At 41.3% G+C, this 18,979-nt stretch overlaps 1 protein-coding gene across 5 annotated transcripts; it reads left to right on the top strand.

Moving 5' to 3' along the window:
• The first annotated feature begins 137 nt into the window (after positions 1-137).
• PTTG1 (PTTG1 regulator of sister chromatid separation, securin) lies at positions 138-7,354 on the top strand. 5 transcript variants are annotated; one of them, XM_048489827.1, is made up of 6 exons: positions 138-611; positions 3,340-3,443; positions 4,673-4,845; positions 6,141-6,231; positions 6,420-6,569; positions 7,197-7,354. In XM_048489827.1, exons 2-6 carry the CDS (start codon positions 3,353-3,355, stop codon positions 7,268-7,270), a joined length of 579 nt encoding a protein of 192 aa, XP_048345784.1. In that variant the 5' UTR covers positions 138-611; positions 3,340-3,352; the 3' UTR covers positions 7,271-7,354. The 5 variants fall into 5 exon arrangements, with proteins under 5 accessions (XP_048345784.1, XP_048345783.1, XP_048345782.1 ...); XM_048489826.1 differs by having other exon boundaries at positions 3,337-3,443; XM_048489825.1 differs by having other exon boundaries at positions 140-615.
• Positions 7,355-18,979: the final 11,625 nt, after the last annotated feature.

Raw genomic sequence — 18,979 nt, 5'->3', positions numbered from 1 at the left:
TCCACGCTATGCCCCTTTCCTAAATTTATGATTCCGTGAACTTGATTGCAAGGTGGACTCTATGGCTTTATATTCAATTGAAACCCCTCCCCTCTTCATGCCATGCCCTCCTCTGGCTCTCTCTCCCCCCACTCCCATATCTCCTGGTATTTCCCAACCCAGAGCTGGCAACGTTAGTCCTGGGACATCTAAATCCCAAACAAAGGCAACAGTTCTGAAGCCCTGCCACATAGCAGCGTCCCCCAATACTTCTGAACCCGCAACGTGCAACTGCGTTTGACGGCTTTGGGTATCCAGACTAATCTTTCGCAACAGGGTTTCTTTTCCCGAGAAACTCATCCCTCCATTGTTGTCTCCACCCCTCCTTTCTGTATTGGTTTGGAAGCGTCCAACCGGCAGGCAGGCAACGTCAGCCAATGAGGGGCGAGCTATGGAATTTAAAATCACGTAGCAAACGGTGTAGCCTTTGAAATGTGAGCCTTCTTTTTATTCTCCAAGTACAGGTGGCTAACAGGATTTTATTGGTTTGTTTTGACCTGTCGTTGCTGCGGTGTTGTGACGAACTAGCAGTTTCCTTGTGCCGGTTTTCCTACTTTAGCGATAGACTAGTGGTGGGTAAGTATGACTAATAGCTATTTTCGTATTTGTTTATAGCGGTGTGGAATGTGAAGGATTTCAGTAGGTTAGCGCTTCTTTCTTAAGGTTTCTGTCAGTCAGTCAGTTTATTTACGGTCATTGACCAGCAATAAGGTTTCTGTCTTTTATCACACACTGGAAGGTTTCTTTTTGCTATCAGTTTTCACTGTTATTACTACAGTTGGAGTCCTACTAAAGACCTTATTTGGGGTAAGCACTGGAGGGAAAAGGGACTGGATAAGTAAAGAACGGGTTGCAGAACGGTTTCTTTGCTTATACTTTGCTACACTGAACTTGAATTTCTTTTGAATGTAAATACATAACATTAGGTTGTATGTTGGGGAAGTATACTATTGCAGGCTGGGAAAAGTCCTTTTAACCTATAGCCTGAACCCACTAAACAGAGGACTATCCCTTTTGCTTTGCGGGAGAAGGAGTATGGTGTGTGTATTGTGTTTTTGGGTAGGGGTTCAGTGCTTTGAAAGGGATGCCCTACCATAATCTCATCAATGCCAATTTAGCAGTTAGGTTGTTGATATAAAAGTGTGCGATTGCAGTAGGTTTGCCTAGGGACCAGCTGGGTTTAAGGTGTGAACTCCATAAAGTGAATTGTTTACACCCAGTGGTCTGCAGTTTAACATCTTTTGGTTAGTAAAGTCAAGGACAGACACTTGGATGCTGAGAATCTGCGCAAACCAGCATGTTTAAAATAAGCTAACCACACACTACTCACATCTGGGCTTCAGACACAGGTGGCTATAATGGCATGCTTATTAAAGTGAGAGCAGTCGAGTATGCTGTTACAGAATTGCTGAGCATTTAATTCTTATGTTCAAAATAAATTATTATAAACAGCTTCTGAAGGATTCTAATGGCTTCAAACAAGCATAGATTCAGCTATTGGAAGGAGTTCCTTAAAAGACACAAATCTAGTCTGTTGTTACCCAGGGTGGAGATGCAGTTTCTCAATAATACGGGGAAAATTAGCTAAGTGCAGACTGCTTATTAATTGTGCGAGAGGCTGGATATGGAATCTTTGATACGAGTTTGTAAACAAAGGTCAGCTCTGGAAAGAAAATCCACAGAGAGGAATATAATACAGATTTGACAGACTTTATTGTAGGGATAAGAGGTTCTCAGAAGCACTTGATTCAATGCAATAAACACACACACAGAGTTCCTAAGATATAACCTCTGGGAGGTGTCCGAATGCATTGTTTGAGAAACAATAGACTGCATTTTAAGGTGGTCAGGAGAAGTTAGTTACAGAAGGGAGTATCTGGGTTAAGATAATCGGGGAGGCAATGTCATCAGTGGTCCTCTTCTGGCTGGAAATTAGTATCCATTCAGCAGGGCTATTGTATCATGTTGAGGACACATTGTTCTTGGCTGTGAAGCTGAAAATAATGCTATGGCAAGCGAGAGCTTGAGAACAGAAATTTAAAAAATTCCTGGAAATTTCTTGCAGGTAGACCTGGATATTGCCAGAGAATGGGCATGCCATCTCTGCAACACCAGTATCACCCTTTAGGCTGGCATGCGGGCAGGGACACCTGTGAATAAGCACTCCACCCCCCACCCCCCCCTGCTAGGGCAGTAAGGTGACACTAGCTTTAGGCCAAATTATTAACTAGGGGATCAATGTTCTAGGTCTATATGCTTGCATCCAGGTAGTAAGCCTTATAAGGGGCATTTAAATATTAATTAAAGCAGGAATATTTTTCCGAGAGATATTGGTTAGCATCCTTTTTCTGTCTCCCTGGAAAAGAGATTGTGATACTTCTTGTGGCTTTGTTGCAGATGTTTGTGGTTACAAGTTACTCTTTATGAAGTTTTTTTTTTGGTAGTGGTAGGCAACAAAGAAGTTCTGTCTTTAAGAATATATGTTAGATAGCTGGCTAAATAAGAACTAAATAAATAAGACCATTACATACCGTGTTTCCCCGAAAATAAGACAGTGTCTTATATTAATTTTTGCTCCCAAAGATGCGCTATGTCTTATTTTCAGGGGATGTTTTATTTTTCTGTGTTCTGTTCGTCGGGCATGCTTCCAAACAAAAACTTTGCTACGTCTTTCGGGGGATCCCTTATATTTCGCACTTCAGCAAAACCTCTACTACGTCTTATTTTCAGGGGATGTCTTATATTCGGGGAAACAGGGTATCATTCCAAGGCAAGTTAGTAAGGAAATAGTTCATTTCTCAGTACAGGTTGGTTGAGAAAAAGCCCTGTACTTGAGTGATGGAGTCATAAAAAGAAGGATAAAAACTCATTTAGAAATCATATTCTTATGTAAGCTCTTGTTATGTTGTAAGAGCAAAATGCTGAACAACTTCCATTATCACAACTACAAGGATAGGCCAACCCTTTCCCCTCCATATGCATCCCTCTGAAGATACTTACTTTGTACTGTTCATGACTAATATAAGGACAGTAGCAGTCAGAGACAAACCAAGTCACACAGTGAACATGCTGATACTGTCTGGCAACCCAAGGTTGTACATGACATTCCCTCCGTGGGAAATATTGTGCTTAAACAGTCAAAAAAAGCTTCATACATCCTCCATGTGAGTTAAATTTAAAAACAGTCATCTTTTGACAGGGCTCTCTGAGTTTCTAAAAATAGCTGTTCAGCTTACTCCTTTTTAGATCAAAAAAAGAACAAACTAGAAACCTGAGAGTAATAATCATCTGTTTTAGTAGGCCTTTGATAAGGATGGCAACCCCTATCTTCATGGACAAAGAAAATGGTAACATTGGCGCTGCTGCTGCTTCAAAGACTCGACTAAGACTGCTGTCAGGATCTTGTGAGTCTATGCTAATATGAACTTTCATTGGCACCAGTGAACTGAAATGCCTGTTGAACATATTGTTCTCTTAGGATATTGATGAACTTTAAGTACTGATCATTCTGGTTATAAAGCTACTAAGCAACTTTGGACTGTGTATCTATAGCCTTGTTCCTTGTTGGTAGCAGCATACAAAACAAAGATTTATGGTTGGTAGTAGCGTACAAAACAAGGATTTATGAATTGAGGTGTGGAGAATTCTAAAAGGCAGAAAACAGAATAAATAGGGTGCTAATGAGGCTATTGGACAGAATCTTGCAGTGAGTGGAAAGTGAATTTAAGTGGTACTAGATGAGGAAGCCGGTGCGATCAGAGGATGCTTTGAGGAAAAACTACTGATATGAGGGACTGATGAATTCTGTTGTAAATCATTCAGGTACACCAGCTCTCTATCAGCTGCAGCTCCACCTCCTTGTAAACTGGGTGTCTGAATAATGCTGACTAAATAATGGTTATAAATTCCATGCATGTGAAGATACAGGTCTGATTTTAGGCTATAATCTTTAGCTTTTCGGGAACACTTTACTTTTACAGTAAAATATAAAATATAACACAGGGTCTTATATTAATTTTTGCCCCAAAAGATGCGTTAGGGCTTATTTTCAGGAGATGTCTTATATTTTCCCATGATTTTGCACCCCCCACGTGACCAGATCAGCTGCGCTGGGGAATGTGCAACTAGGGCTTATTTTTGGAGTAAGGCTTATATTTCAAGCATTCTCCAAAAAATCATGCTAGGGTTTATTTTTGCAGTAGGTCTTCTTTTTGGGGAAACAGGGTATTTAAATAACCTTTGAGTTTGAATCTATACACAGAAATTATCATCTAATGTTTTAACTTGCCTTATATCAAAACCTACCTGCTAAACAGTTCTTGAAAAGCATTTTAAATGAATAAAACTTTAAAAGACTTTGCTTGCTCCAAGAGAGAATATATAATAACATGTTCCTTAATGTCTAATTATCTGGTGTATCCTTTTTTTAACATTAGTGCCATTTTGTTTCTTGGATGGGATGGGCTCCAATCATGTCCTGAAGATGCTATTTTTATAGTTCAAACTTATGCATGTCTCTCCATACTAAGCTCATACTAAGCTCTCCCCAGGTTTGCACTGTAAAGGTTTTGGTGTGCTGGGTTTTTGCGTGCTGGGTCTTAAGTATTTCAGCTTACTTAATTTCCTCTCACAGCAAAGACTTTTGTTGAAAAATCTAACCCGAAGACTCCACTTGCTGGAAGGACAGCTAATGTAAATTTAGCAACTACCTGTTCCATCAAGAAGGCCCTTGGAAATGTGAACAGGACTGTAACATCCAAAAAGCATCAAATCCCGAGAGGAAAGAAGTTCCTATCTGTAAAAAAGGTAAGTAGAATTAATGTTTGGGAGCATATTCCATTCTCAGACAAAAGGAGTAACAAAGTGGTATTGTCTTAGGAATGTACATCTTCGGTAAACCTGGATGAACTTCTGCAATTTTGAGTGACAGTAGTAGGTGTCATCACAAAATTGCTGCCATGGTGGAAGGGCATGTCAGTAATTTCATTTCTCTAGAGGGCTGTGTTCCCTGACCTGGATAGCCTCAAACTAGCCTCTAGCTTGACCTGGTCTGATCTCTGAAACTAAGCCGGGTTGCCCTGGCTAGTATTTGGAAGGGAGAGTTTCAAGGAACTCCAGGGTTATGATGCAAGGCAGGCAATGGCAAGCTACTTCTGTTAGTCTCTTCCCTTGAAAACTCTACTGGGTTGTCGTAAGTCAGCTGTGACTTAATGGCAGAAAAATGGCAGTGAATTTGGGGGAGGGGGAGTTTCCCTACAATTAAATGAGGAAAGCAAGATGTTGTAACTCTTCTTTCTTACTGGGGTGGGAAAAGCCATCCTTGCTGAGAAAGTGATGGCATTAGGTTGCCCCATCAGCACGCTGTGTGCTGCTGGTGCTGCCCCTCCCTCTTATTTCATGCCACTTTGATGCAATAGGGCCGATGCAATGAGAATCTTGCAGTCTCACTCCCTGTAACTTAGCAACCCCATCTTCCCTAACAGGTGAGGTTTTTTAAAAGTTCTGATAGGACACAAAAAAGAATGGAGGAAATGACAGAGTTGAGTGTTTCTACTTTGAAGACACTGCTAAGCATCTCCCTCCCCCGTCTCTGGATTTGGTGCTATGCACACTGGGCCTGCAGCTGTCTGCCCATTTCTCCTTTAAGTCAGAGCAAAGGAGGTTCTTCTTTGCTCTGGCTTAAAAGGGAAAGCCCCAGGAGCCCAACAAATCATACTTGGAAAGAACACAACATTGTAGGGAACCTCCCTAATAAAGCAGGGGCTTATCTTAAGGGAGATTGGATAGCAAATCTCAGATCCCGGCTATAGTGAAAATCCCAGCTAACATTAACCTGTAGTTGGTGCATAACAACCACAGTTAAGGCTGGCCAGGGAGGAAGAATGTTCACTGGTAGAGTTGTTTATAGGTTGGGTAGGTTGGTGGGACCCATCTTCCTTAATGTTCCAGAGGCTAGAAGCATCCAGTCTGCACTGTCTCTATCTGATGCTGCAATGTGAAGTTCTTTGCTTGGTCATTTGATGATGATGATATAGAACTGTTTTGCCTCCAAGCAAAAATCCATGTAAAAATCTTATAAGAGGTTTTGTTTTTTCTTAAAGGTTGCTGAGAGTACAAGTAGAGTTGAAGGGTGCAGTGTGACCACTGAAGACTGTCCAGAAAAGGAGAATTTCTTTCCCTATGATCCTTTAGGTAATTTCCAACATGGGCTACTTTGAAATTCTTAGCAAAACTTTTCATCACAAAATGGTGGTGGAGGTGGGGTGGTGGTGGTACGTATATGATGCTTCTAGCTGGCATAATTACAGCAGAAATGTAAACACTGTTATCCAAACAATATAGTATCTCCTATCTGTGGTTTATGGAATGTCTCTAAACAGACTTTGAGAATTTTGAGGTTCCTGAGGAGCACAGACTGAGCCATAAATCACTGACTGGTGTTCCTCTTATGACATTTGAAAATGCATCTGAGAGGTTTCAAAGCGTGATCTTCTTGACTGGACAACCATCTTCAATTTCTTGGGACTTTGGTAAGTACCATTTTGCTCAGTATTCAGCTCTCTTAAAAGGATCTGTGGCTTGTTTTTCTGGTAGCTTAAACCTGTTTGTGGTACTTCAAAGCAGTTGAAAACAGGGGTTTCCAACCTCTTTTGAGCCAGTGCCCATCTCTGGAATTCTGATGCAAGGTAGTGGGTGCAAGCACAAAATGGCTGCTGTAGGAGGTGAAGCCACACACACACCAAGCTCAAGTGCAAGGGATAAGAGGAGTAATTAAAAAAAATACATTGAGAAACAGGAGTGAGAGAGGGATAATCCAACAACTGTAGTGGCAACTGCCACCAAAAGAATGTTATTTTAATCTGCAAAGCTGATCAGAAGTCCTTCTGGGTAGGAATCCCACCTGCTTCCTAAAAACACTTTTCAGGTGCTCTGGAACCCATAGGGACCAGGTTGGGAGACCCATAATCTAAAATCTTGGTGACTAGAAAATGTACAGTTTGTCACTTATTTTCAACAGTTAATCAGTACTATAGTTGTGATTTTAATGTTCGATTATTTTGTACACCACCCATAGCCCTTTGAGGGCGGGTGGCATAATACATTTAATAAATACATACATAAAATAAGTGATTGTTTTTGTTTTTAATTTTTTTCAGACACTCTTCAGTCAACTACAGATTTCCTACCTACTTTGGATGAAATAGTAATTGACTTGCCCCCTCCTCTGTAACATATGCAGACTGTAATTTAAGCTGTATTCTGAGTATATTTTATTTGTGGCAATAATAAAGAATTTGTGTTCTGTATACCACAACTACTTTGAGGTTAAAATTTACCAGATTTTAGAGGTTGGGGGAAGGGGGAACAACCAAGGTTCAGGAACTTCTAATCATGTACTTGGCTGAGAAAAAAAATAATGTTTAGTCAGCTGCTGGCTGAGTAGTTGCTGTCTATGTACAAACATCAGAATGGGAGTGCCTGCAAATTCTCATGAGAAGCCTAAAGACTGATTCCACATGGGCAAACAAACGTGGGTGAAAGATGCTATAAAACACATGGGGGGAGGGACTTCACACATGTCCCACCCCCAAAATGTGCCTGCCCCATTATATTTCCCCTGCCCCAGGTTTTTTGAAAATCACTAAACTAGCAATTTGTTTGAAAAATCCCATGTTGGAGATGCATTATTTGCCTTCCTTCCACTGAGCCTCCATGGTGAGAGAGAAGCTGCCTGCCATTGCCTGGCTGTTCCAGGGAGTCCCCTTTTTCTTTTAAAAATTTTTTGCAGGTTACATTTGCGTAGCTATACAGGTGCAGCCAGTCATATTGTGGGACAATCAGCATGGGTGTGTGGGGATTCATCTGCAGGCCTGCATAGCTACACATATTTTGCCAGAATGTTTTTTAAAAAAGAGAAGTCTCTTTGTGCGAAGCACAAAAGCAACCATGGATTGTTTCCATGGTCTCTAGTCGCTGCCTGCACGGGACAAATGTGAATGAGTAAATAGGAAAACGGGTTCCTTTATTACGACTGCAGCCTGTTATATCTTTGCTGTTAATGCACCGGGATCATTAAAGCTCCAGTTTGTGGCTGAAAGCAAAGAGTTAAAAGGAATAAAAGACAGTAAGCTATCAAGCATATGTTACGTACAGATTTGCACAGTGTAACAGTGCTGATGCAATTATACATATTTGCTGCAAAAAAACAACCTTGCTATCATGGAGCTGTAGTGTCATGATTTTGAGAGATAGTCTTAAGACTGCTTAAAGTTGGCAGGCTTTAGCCAGGTAATCTATGTAATTGGGGGCTGTGTAATTTAGGCAGGATGTTGTGTCATGGCTATGGGTTTGGGAGGGGGTGGTAGGAAGAAACCTTAACATTAAAATCCTTTCTAAAACCAGACGGCTGCCTTTATGATGAGTTGGTGATATCTCACAATCAGCATTTCCTCAGAAGGGTATTTCCGAGTAACTAACCTTGTCTTTATTGCAGGAAAATCACTTGCTGAAGTGTGAGTCAGTTATAATCTTTCCTTAATGGCCCATCTGACCTTTACAAGTACAATGCCATAGCCCAGATTCACAGTTTTATGAGGCAGTGCAGCTGGAATGTCTCATTAGCATATTAAATCAATTAAAGAACCTGATTAGAACCCTCTGAACGTTGTCTTGAGAGTAAAGTTAGCATCCTATCTGCTTTGGTCTCTTGAAGCTGATTGGGCTAACACCATGTCCATTGTCCAGTCTAGAATATTCATCCATTTTCTTGAGAAGATGCGGCCCATCATGGGACCCACAGAAATATATATATAGTGTCTCCTAGCTTAGTAACATCCATAAAGAGCCAAACATATTATCTCTGCATAGTCCATTCATGCTGATACTTTCTCTCTGATACCTACTGTCAGATGTCAAAGATTTGTTGTCTAATCTGAATTTGCATGTTTCTAAAACTCCTGCTACTATGTTTTCTGAAACATTCTAAGCAGAGATGAGTAGGCATAAGAAAAGTCTGGCAAGACTTTGGCCCAGAGATAGTGGTAGGTCAGCTGAGTTGCTCTGCAAGAAGTTTCTCAGTGTTCTGCTCCTGTATGGAAATGATTGGTTGGAGTATGAAGGAGCGGGGTTGGCTGGAATAATTTCCCCTGAGGCATGGTTTGAGGTGGGTAAGTTTTCAGAAAGTATCCTGGGTAAAAAGGAGTTCTAAATCCATCTCATGAACTATCTTCCTGAATTTCATGACTCTCAGGCACATTGTGATTCCTCTGCAATTTTGTTTGAGTTTGTTTGAGTTCAATGCTTAAAGTTTGGAGTGGAGTGCTAGCAGCAGGCTTCGGCCAGGGTTCCCATTACTGGGGTCCCTGAGTCAATGCATTATGTCATTTGGCCAGCAGCAATCGCCATTTAGCAAGTCTTTTTGGATGGCTACACAGAGCCATCATGTGGTCAACTTGATGCATTACATCTTTCAGGTGTTTCAGAAGAAAAATCTGCCTTGCATTTGAAGAACTGCAACTGTGTCAAGAAGGTAGTTCAGTATTGTTTGAAATTGCAGAAATGGGTAAAAATTGGTTTTAGTTAAGCCTGTTGGCCCAAAATGCACATGTGAAAGCAGGCCAAATGGAAATAAGGACTGCTGTGCCACAAGTAGGCAAGATGCCTGTTCAGTGTAGACTAGCAGACTGAATTGCTCTCAGTCATTATCAGTACAGTTATAATTACTCTCTTTTTTGCTATCAGACCCTGCAAGGTTTTCTTGGCAAGAGACATTTGGAGGTGGTTCCATTGCCCGCCTTAAAGTTGGCAGGCTTTAGCCAGGTAATTGATACTGGTATTCCTTGGTATTCCTTTAGCCAGGTGTATTGATACTGGTATTCCTTGGTGGTCTTCCATCCAAATACTGACCAGATCTGATCCTGCTTAACTTCTGAGAGTTGACAAGATCAGGCTACCCTGGGCTAACACCACCCCAAATTCTGAGTTGCCAGTATATAATGCTCACGTTTCTTTATTTCATTCAGTTAGGCTCCCCTCCCCTTATGGGCTCAGGGCCTCTTTGAACAATAAAACATTAGATAAATAACATGTTTTCATTCAACATGTCACTGATAGTCTCTGGTGGGTTTGTAATAATTAAAGATCCGTCTAGGCCGTTGGGGTGGTAGCAATGCCAAGCCCTGGGTTCTGAACCAGTATTCAAACACAAAGCAAAATTGTACTAGTTTTATTTTTTTAAAAAGGTTGTAAAATAATAGCTGTAAGAAATAGGCAGTGAATATAAAATCCTAAGGTGCATATTCAGATACTCAATAAAACAATGAAGTATACTTACTCACTAAAAGAAATAGTGGCTAGAAAATATAACATAAATCCTTAATAGACAGAGTTCTTCAGGCAAAGTAGATGTGAAAAAAAAGAAAGGAAATATCAAATTAGTGAGAACTCCCTTGAAAATGAACAAGTCACCCCACCCTTTTGAAACTTTCAGTTAAGCTCTAGCTGCCCCGTTAAATTCAGCTGAAAACAACTGGCCAGCACTGAGGAATCTGCATGCCTGTAATGAGGAATCTGACCTTTGTGGTGGTACAGCCTGTCTCTATCTACAGACACCTGCAATTAAGCTATGGAAAAGCATGGGAGACCGAAAACAAGATTTTTAATAAGCTCTTCCAAAAAACAAAATGGATTCTCTTTGGACATAGTAACATACAAGCAAAATGGTGATTCTCTTCACAGCCCCAAAAAACTATCATTCACACTATGCATCCAGGGAAAAGGAGAATGAAATACAAAAAAAAAAAAAAGGGTGGGGGGAGAACAGGATCAGAGGGAGACCTGCTAGATGTATATTATTGCTGCCTCAGTCATAAAACTGGTGGAATAGCTGTGTCTTCCAGGCCTTGTGAAACTAATAACCCAATTCAGAGCCTGGAGCAGCCAGAGATGATGCTCTACTGCCTTTAGAGGGTTTTTCAGCGGCATGGGGAGGTAAAATACTAAAACCTCCCCACTACCAAAAGGCCCTCCATTGGGCTTCGTGAGCTTATGCCACCCCTGGTTGTGATGTATCCAGGACAAAGCTGGGGTGAAAGCTAAGGTTGGCTCCACCCTGGACACACCTCCAGAACACCACGGCTATGCTGGCAGAGCTGATGTCTGTATTCAGGCATGTTGGTGGGTTGCTGTGGCCGCCCACCAATGGATTTCCCCTCCACTGGAGTAAGTGCCCTAGGGAGGGCATTTCTGCCGATGTAGGGCCACGCTGCCTCCCCATGGCAATTTGCTCCCTCCCCTGGATTGGGTTGTTAGTTCTGGATTGGGTTGCTAGAGTCTCACTAGACAAAGCATTCCACCAGGACGAGGGCAGAGCTGAGAAGGACAGTGAGGACAGCAGGACAGCTTTTGGGCCAAGGGTCACCAGCAGATTATTGTTAGCTGAGCATAAAGCTGTTTGGGGAACATATTGGGAAAGGTGATCTCACAGGTATGATGGCCTCAGACCATTTAGGGCTTTGAAAGTAAATACCAGAATCAAGACCTTGATTAGATGCTCCACTCAGAACCAATGTTGCTAGCAGAGCACTGACTGGATACGTGATTGTCATAGTGTTCCCATGAGGATCTGGAGTGCTCCATTTTGGATCAACTGGAGTTTTCTGGAACAGGCCCAAGAGAAGCCCTGCATAGAGTGAATTGTAGTAGTCCAGCCTAGAGGTGACTGTTGCATGGATCACTGTAGCTCGGTTGGGTTGGGACAAGCAGGGCATCAGTGGTTTGTGATATATGTCTACCTGTTCATAGAGGCACACATCACAACTGTAGCCTTCCCTCTATTTTACCACCTTCCTTCCATTTTACTACCATCCAGGTTCACTCCTAGACTCCTGGCAGTATATACAGTCTGCATAATTTAACTCAAGAACCTTTGTAGTAAGCATTTCCAAGAACATCAAAACATTAGGCAGCTACTAAAAATCTTTCTGTCTAGTTAGCTCATGCCTGTAGTTGGCAAATAGAAATATGAATCTGCCTTAGATAATTGGTCTGTTTATACAATGCTAGGCTACTCTGCTAGTAATGCTGCAGAGCTCCAAACAGCTGAAGTCATGCACTGAACATGAGATTTTTCCATGCAGAACCTGCGTTTTCCCCGAGCTATGCATTTCTGGATTGGGGTGGGGAAGGGTATGGAAGGATTATCAATAGAAAAGGGCTTGGCTATGTAGGGAATAGTTTACATAGATTGGTACAGAGATGAAGCCAGTGTGTTTGGGATGGGGTGGGGGGTGGGGTGTTGGTAAAATGCGTATGGGGAAAAGAGATACAGGTTGCTAAGTACCTGAAAGGTTGTGAGAATTGGCAGAGTTGTAGCTAAGCATTATCTCGCATAAATGAGAATGGAAGGGTTGTTTTAAAAGGAGGTATGGTTTAAGGGCCACTTAATTAGGGTAATTGACTTTAATGGATACCTGGGCTTTGCTGCATAATACTCTGGCAGCAAAGAGCATTGCATCTGGCTGAAAGGGCAATGTGCATATGCACACATTAATGGGCTGGAGACATTGTTGCAGGGAGCAAAATCTTAATGGATACCTACAATAATGTACTGAAAGCTTCTGCAAAGCTTGTTACTTCCCAAATGGCTGGGGTCACACTCTTATTCATTTCTGCTGTTCAGAAATGCACGGCATAATTGAATGTACTTCAAGTTTATTACCTAGATCATGTTTTGCTGTGAAGCCAGTTGGAAATAATGTGCTAGTGATAGAAGTCGCCTATTCTTGCAAAAGGGCAAAAAACCTTGACTTTTCTTACAATGTGAACATTGGCAAGCATATTGGAAACTTATCCAAAGCATCCTTTAAATCTGTTTTTTGTTCTATAGACTTGCATCCTAGGGTTTAGAACAGAAGTAGGCAACTAATTATAGTTCACAACTGGACTTTGAATTCATATTCATGGAAAAATGGTTATGGACAATAAGCTGGAAGAAGAGACCGCTGAGAATCCTTAAGATTACTAGGCATGGTTTTAAAGCCTCAGTTTATGGTATGGATTAAAGGTATTGCTCAGGTAAATACTACAAAACTGGAAAATAAGCTGTGTCTTAAAGAAGTGTGATTATGCTGTAACAGTACACTTTAAAGTACTGTATTCTGCAAGGGATTTTTTAGCATGGGCTCAGAATAAAAGGTTCTTTGCTACTATTGTGAACTGTTGGTTATGAGGTAAAACAGTTTTTCAGTGCTCCATATGAAAACAACAAAATTGTACTGAGAATGTCAGTTAAAAACTTAATAGCAAGCATATTAAATAAGCAGGAAAGGCTGGAGAGAGAAGGACAATCCTTGTGACAGCAGCAAGAGGAGACGTAGGCATGATTGTGTCTACATTCCCAGTCACTTCCCTGTTCCAAGCATGGGTTATATTTGGGCAGATTAGCCAAGCATACTTGCTGAATCCTTTGGGAACTAAAACCACTTTGTAGGCTGGTAGGCGCTGTAGATCTATTGCATAATGTTCCTGCCAGGACAAGGGCAGAGGCCATTTATTGTCATCTTGTACCTGCTTAGAGTAAAAATGACAACACCAAAGTCTATCATGCATTGGGATAGGCCACAGTTATGCTGGCCCACAGGTCAGACATTTATGTCCCAGCAGCCTCAGTCTAGACACCAGGCCCTCGGAATAGTATGTTTGTCTGTGCGTGTGTGTGTAACCTCAGCACAACATGTGGTACACCACAGTGGATGGTATGTTAATACGACCCTTATCTTTTCTGTCTCCCGCAAACCAAGTATTTGGAACCATATCGCAAACAGGATATGCAACAAGTTGCTTTTATGATGTAGTGTTTGAGGTCTGGGAAGAAGGGCAGGAAAACATTGGAGAACAATTTAATATGGCAAGCATTCTACAGTGTCAAGATAAATGTGCACTCAAATTGCTTTACAGTATCTCTGTGTTGCATCAACTATTTGGCCTAGATTTTTCTGTTACTGATTTGGTGGCCCTGATTGCATAGAAAGGGGGCACATAACTTTTTTTTTTCAAATAAATAGTAATAATAATAGGTGACACCTCAAATAACTAATGTGGTTCGTGAACACATTATTGTGGATTATAGTACTGGATTCTATATTGTTTCTACAGCTATATCTTTTTATTAATGAATGTTTTGGATTTCATTTAATTAGAGAGCTTTTCTATTACCTTTTTAGAATGGGGAATTGGCAAGGTCAGACCTTGCTTAGCGAAGGGGGAGCTGACTATTACAAGATCTTTTCCACCTGCATATACATAAGATTTTTCTCCTCAGAAATCTTCAGGAGTCAGGAATAAACCTAGAAACATCTCAGAACGATTAGATTGTAGGGTGGAACTGATACAATTACAGCTCCAAGATAATGCCAGTGCAAATAGAAGTGATCTTTTCTAGAGATTAGTCAGGAAACTCAGAGATTGGATTAGTTGTTTGAAGAATGACTGAAAGGAAGTTTGATGAGATTAGTTAACATAACCTTTGTTTCTTGGAGGCAGGTGTGTTGTGGTCCAGGTGAGAACTGGCTCTTCCCAGGCTGAGGGCTTTGTCTTGTCCTAATTGCCTTAGGAAAGGCGAGGCTGACTATTGCAAGTTAATGTTGGCAGGAAACTTGTCCAGGCTGATTCTTGTCCTTATTGGTATCACTGAGCCAGTCCAGGGATGGCATCCATCTTGGCACTGCACTGCTAGTTACCTCTAAGGTTGGCAGGATAGGTAGAGACACTGTTGTAAAAATAGGCCTCCCTTACCCACCACAGATATATCTGGTAACATTTCAGTGTACATGTGGTTCTATCTACACTTCAAGGTTCTTCATCCCTCCCGTGGGTGTCCCCAAGTCCTGCTGTGATGGAGGTAGTGTTCCCAATAAAACCCCTCCAGTATTTACCATTTACCTTCTTGCTCCTATTTATTTTGGAGGTACTTGGTACTTTCCAAGTATTGTGACAGTTGAACATGTTAGGGTGTGGAATACTTACCAAGCAACTAGGTCCATGTACTTCATGGCTTCAAAGTCAAGCCTCCACAAATAGAATTTGTTTATCAGGACAAAAAAACTAAAATTCATCAGAATCTTGCTATTGGTTTATAGGAATGGATGATCCATATGATCATTGATGTAGTGTTGATGTGTTGAGAGAAATGCTTTACAATCTATAATTGTATTCAGTTGTACAGGAGCTACTTATGTTTGGCCTTTGTGATTCAAACTTGCCTGTGGTCTATCCTTGCATGATTTTATGGCAATTCTAATTTCTAGCTAATTCCAAAAAAATTCTGACCAAGGAACTTGTTGAATAGTGTCTGGATTTTACAATATATATGCTGATTAGTTATAAGTAATTTCAATTAACACATCCAATATGCTGTGTAACTAGCAGGAAAAAAGACACATTCACAAGAAATCAAAAGAATAATGATAGCAGTCAAATATAAGGATATGTGACGACAAAGCACTAAAAATTTAATGTATTAACTTAATTTTGAGACCATTAAGTAAATTTACTATTAAACATGTAATCAAAGTTGACTTTATTTGCCCTTTAATGTACAAATATGTAAAGTTATTACATTTTATACAAGGTGCCTATTAAACTGTGTCTCCTGCTCTGTAAGGGTACTTATCTTCCAGTGTAATAAGACCTTTATACACTGTAAGTCCTACTGTCATAGGAGGTTATTCTGCATCTCAAGATGGGGAAGGGGGAGATTTCACCTGACTGTTCCAGTTTCCTAATTTTGCCATTCTAGTGGCTTGTGGTCTACCAGAAGCGTGATGATATAGCTTAGTTAGCTTTCCACATGCTTGAGAGGTATTGCTCCTTTGATGCAGAGTATAGGGTACATGATAAAAGGATTACTGTTCTAAGAGTTGGAACATTCATAAATCAGGATTAGCCTGTGCAAGGAAAGGCGTGAGCTGGCTGTACAATGTTTATGCATTTGCCTCTTGTTCTTATTTATTTATAGCTCTCTAAAGTTTTGTTGCCATCCATGTTGCCTCTTGTGTGAAGCTTGAATATAACACTCTACTAATAGAGTCACAATTGTGGTTCTAAGGGGCTTCTCCAATTCTGCTGGCTTCTACATGTCATGGAAGGTGACTCAAGCAGAACACAAAGAAAATGCACAGATATGTCATGGCACAAATTATGTATGCAAATTACAATTGCATACCACTATGCAGTTCTGCATTTCCCTTTTTAAAAGTCCTGCTTTCACAGACTAATCTCCCAGTTCATCATGCCAGGTACCTTTGGCAGATTATTTGGAGTGCTGTACTCATATGTGATGGATCTTGCCAGACTCTGAAAAATATTTGAAACAAAGTAATGTCAATCAGGGCAGGGGCTGGATAAATGACCTTGTCTTACAGATCTGTTCAATCCATGATGGCAGGAGCTGTCAGGGGCTCTGTTTGGCTGGTATATGATAAGAATTCAGCACAACAGAGCACTATGGCACAATTCATGTGACATCCAATGAAATAGGACTTTGCCAACAGAAGCGCTTAAATCACAATATGTCCATGAATCTTTAAAGGAGCAGAAAGCTATTTTGTTCTTGAACAAGAGACTAAGCTGCTTGCTCTTTGGGGTAATGGCTATCAGTTAATTGTTCTCAGAATTGCCCTGAGTTCACTTGCCTTCTGTTTGGGGTGGAAGCTACTCCAGCTAGCAACAACGTGCAACAGGTAAATTGCCTACATTTACTCTCTGAGATTTCCAGCTATAGAGCAGCTAAGAGGGATTTGCTGAGCTGTGATTAAGAACTGGAAAGTGCCAATTACTTGAAAGCAGTGGCTTTGGAGGCAAAAACTGCTATGTATGAAGGCCCTGCCCCCAGTGGAGAGGGCTTGGGAGAAAGAGCAAGTGTTCTCTTGGAGCTTGGGCTGATAACAGTGGCTTGCAGTGGTTTCTTAATAGCCAACCAGTCCTTGGTGCCAAGTATCTGGAAGCAGGAGAAAAAAGAAGATAGAAAATGTGCTTAAACTGGCCAGGGTATCCATAAAAACGTCTTGCCTGAAGTTGGGGGATAATTTATGTGAAGTAGTTAGAACAGAAATTGCTGATTGAAGTGGCATGCCAATTGGCCATGCTGGCAGGGGCTGATGGGATTTGTAGTCCATGAACATCTGGAGAGCTGCAGGTTGCAGACCCCTGGTCTGGAGGAAGATGGCACTAGGGCTCAGTCTGGGAGAACACATATGGAAAAGACGGTTGCAACTGAACTACTGACCTCTCAAATGAAAGCAATAGAAACATTTTCCTTTAAATGTGGTCTATCTAGCCAAGGGAAGCTCAAAGCAGTCCAGGGAGACTGGAGCACAAAGAAAAAGATACTACAAAAATAGCAAGCTTTTCTATGCTCTGTAACCACAGTAAGAGTGGAGCGTGACCCCAGATGCCAGCTTCCTCCTTGACATCCCCTGGTGAAGCACCAAGGATGTGCTAACTAGGTAAGCACAAGGAGACCCCAAAGCTGAAAGCCGAAACCTGCTCAGCTTTAGTTGGTACCCTTAATTCCTGTGGGTAACAGAATATGATGGGGTTTGTGTGCTTTGCTGCTGTCAGTGTATTGTGCTTAATAAACCAGTTAGTGCGGTAAAAATCTAACCTGTGTGTGGTCACTGTTGCCATCTTTTTTTTTTGCATGATGTCAAATCACAGGGTTTTTAAGGCAAAGGACGTTCAGAGGTGGCTTGCCATTGTCTGCTTCTACATTATGACCCTGATGTTCCTTGGAAGTTGCCCATCCAAATACCAACCCTGCTTAGCTTTTGAGATCTGACAAGACCTGTAGTTTGGATCTTAAAAAATCAAATGGTATGGGAATGCACTTGTACCTAATCTTCATGTGCATTTATTTGGAGTACAAAACTGCAGTGTTCTGTCTTCATAGTCATATGGTCAAACCACTGAAGAATAAAAATGTTAATGTGTAACAGAAATATTAGATAAGCTTAGAATGCACATCTGGCAGGGTTTCTGAACCCCATTTCCAGATTCAGCTGTCTGTGCCACCTTACAAAGAAAATGGGGGGAAGCTTGGTAGAGGCCATTGATGCAGGACAAAAAGGGGCTGTCATAAGAACAGTCAAGAAAGCCATGTGGAACCCTTGCCCATTCTCAGTCTGTAGATCCTAGCCAAGGGGTCTAAATCTGCAGTTCTAAGAATACTTTCCTGGGGGCAGTCCCCACCTAATGAAATGGAATGTGCTTCTGGGTAGACCTGTTACAGAGAGCTCCTTAAGAGTTCTCCTATATGGTCTGTGTACAGTAATATGGATGCATTCTGATCCTTGCATGTAAGACCCCACATTCTGTATCTAGATAGAATCACTAGGAATTTAGTGAAGTCTCTCTTGTTTTTGAGACATTGATGTCAAGAGTCAGTGCTAAACTGGTGGAAAAACTACTAGAATCTATAGTGGGAGAAGGATAGGGTTGCCAATTGCAGGTTGAGATTTCCTGGAGATTTGGGTGGTAAAGCTTGGGGAAGGAGTGGGGTATAGTACTACTGTGTTTCCCCAAAAATAAGACAGGGTCATATATTAATTTTTGCTCTAAAAGATGCAGTAGGGCTTATTTTAAGGGGATATCTTATTTTTCACAACCTAGGAGGTGGGAACAGTCCACAGCATGGCAGGCATAAATGCCTCAGATACCCAGGCCTGCTGGTTCTATAGGGCACATGGGGGAGATGCAATTTGGCCTCACTACAAGGCCACACCCTCTTCCCAGAACAGGCACAAGTACCTCAGATGCCTAAGCTACACATAGGCCTGCTGGCTCTGTGCATTTAAAAAGGCTGTCTTTTAGCAGGCTTGGTCCTGCCTTTGGGCTATCTTTTAAGTTATAGCGAGCATTTTTAAAATTATGATTTCTAACTGTA

This window comes from Sphaerodactylus townsendi, linkage group LG03 (genome assembly GCF_021028975.2).
Source record: "Sphaerodactylus townsendi isolate TG3544 linkage group LG03, MPM_Stown_v2.3, whole genome shotgun sequence".
NCBI classification, from domain to species: Eukaryota; Metazoa; Chordata; class Lepidosauria; order Squamata; family Sphaerodactylidae; genus Sphaerodactylus; species Sphaerodactylus townsendi.
The sequence above is the reverse complement of the archived record's forward strand: the minus strand, read 5'-3'. Positions and strand labels throughout refer to the sequence as shown.

Bases quoted from the DNA above. Each gene is read 5' to 3' on its own strand.
- PTTG1 (XM_048489827.1), top strand. From the start codon at position 3,353: ATGGCAACCCCTATCTTCATGGACAAAGAAAATGGTAACATTGGCGCT. The intron at 6,232-6,419 runs GTAATTTCCAAC...GTCTCTAAACAG, and splicing joins CTTTCCCTATGATCCTTTAG to ACTTTGAGAATTTTGAGGTT. The intron at 6,570-7,196 runs GTAAGTACCATT...AATTTTTTTCAG, and splicing joins TTCAATTTCTTGGGACTTTG to ACACTCTTCAGTCAACTACA.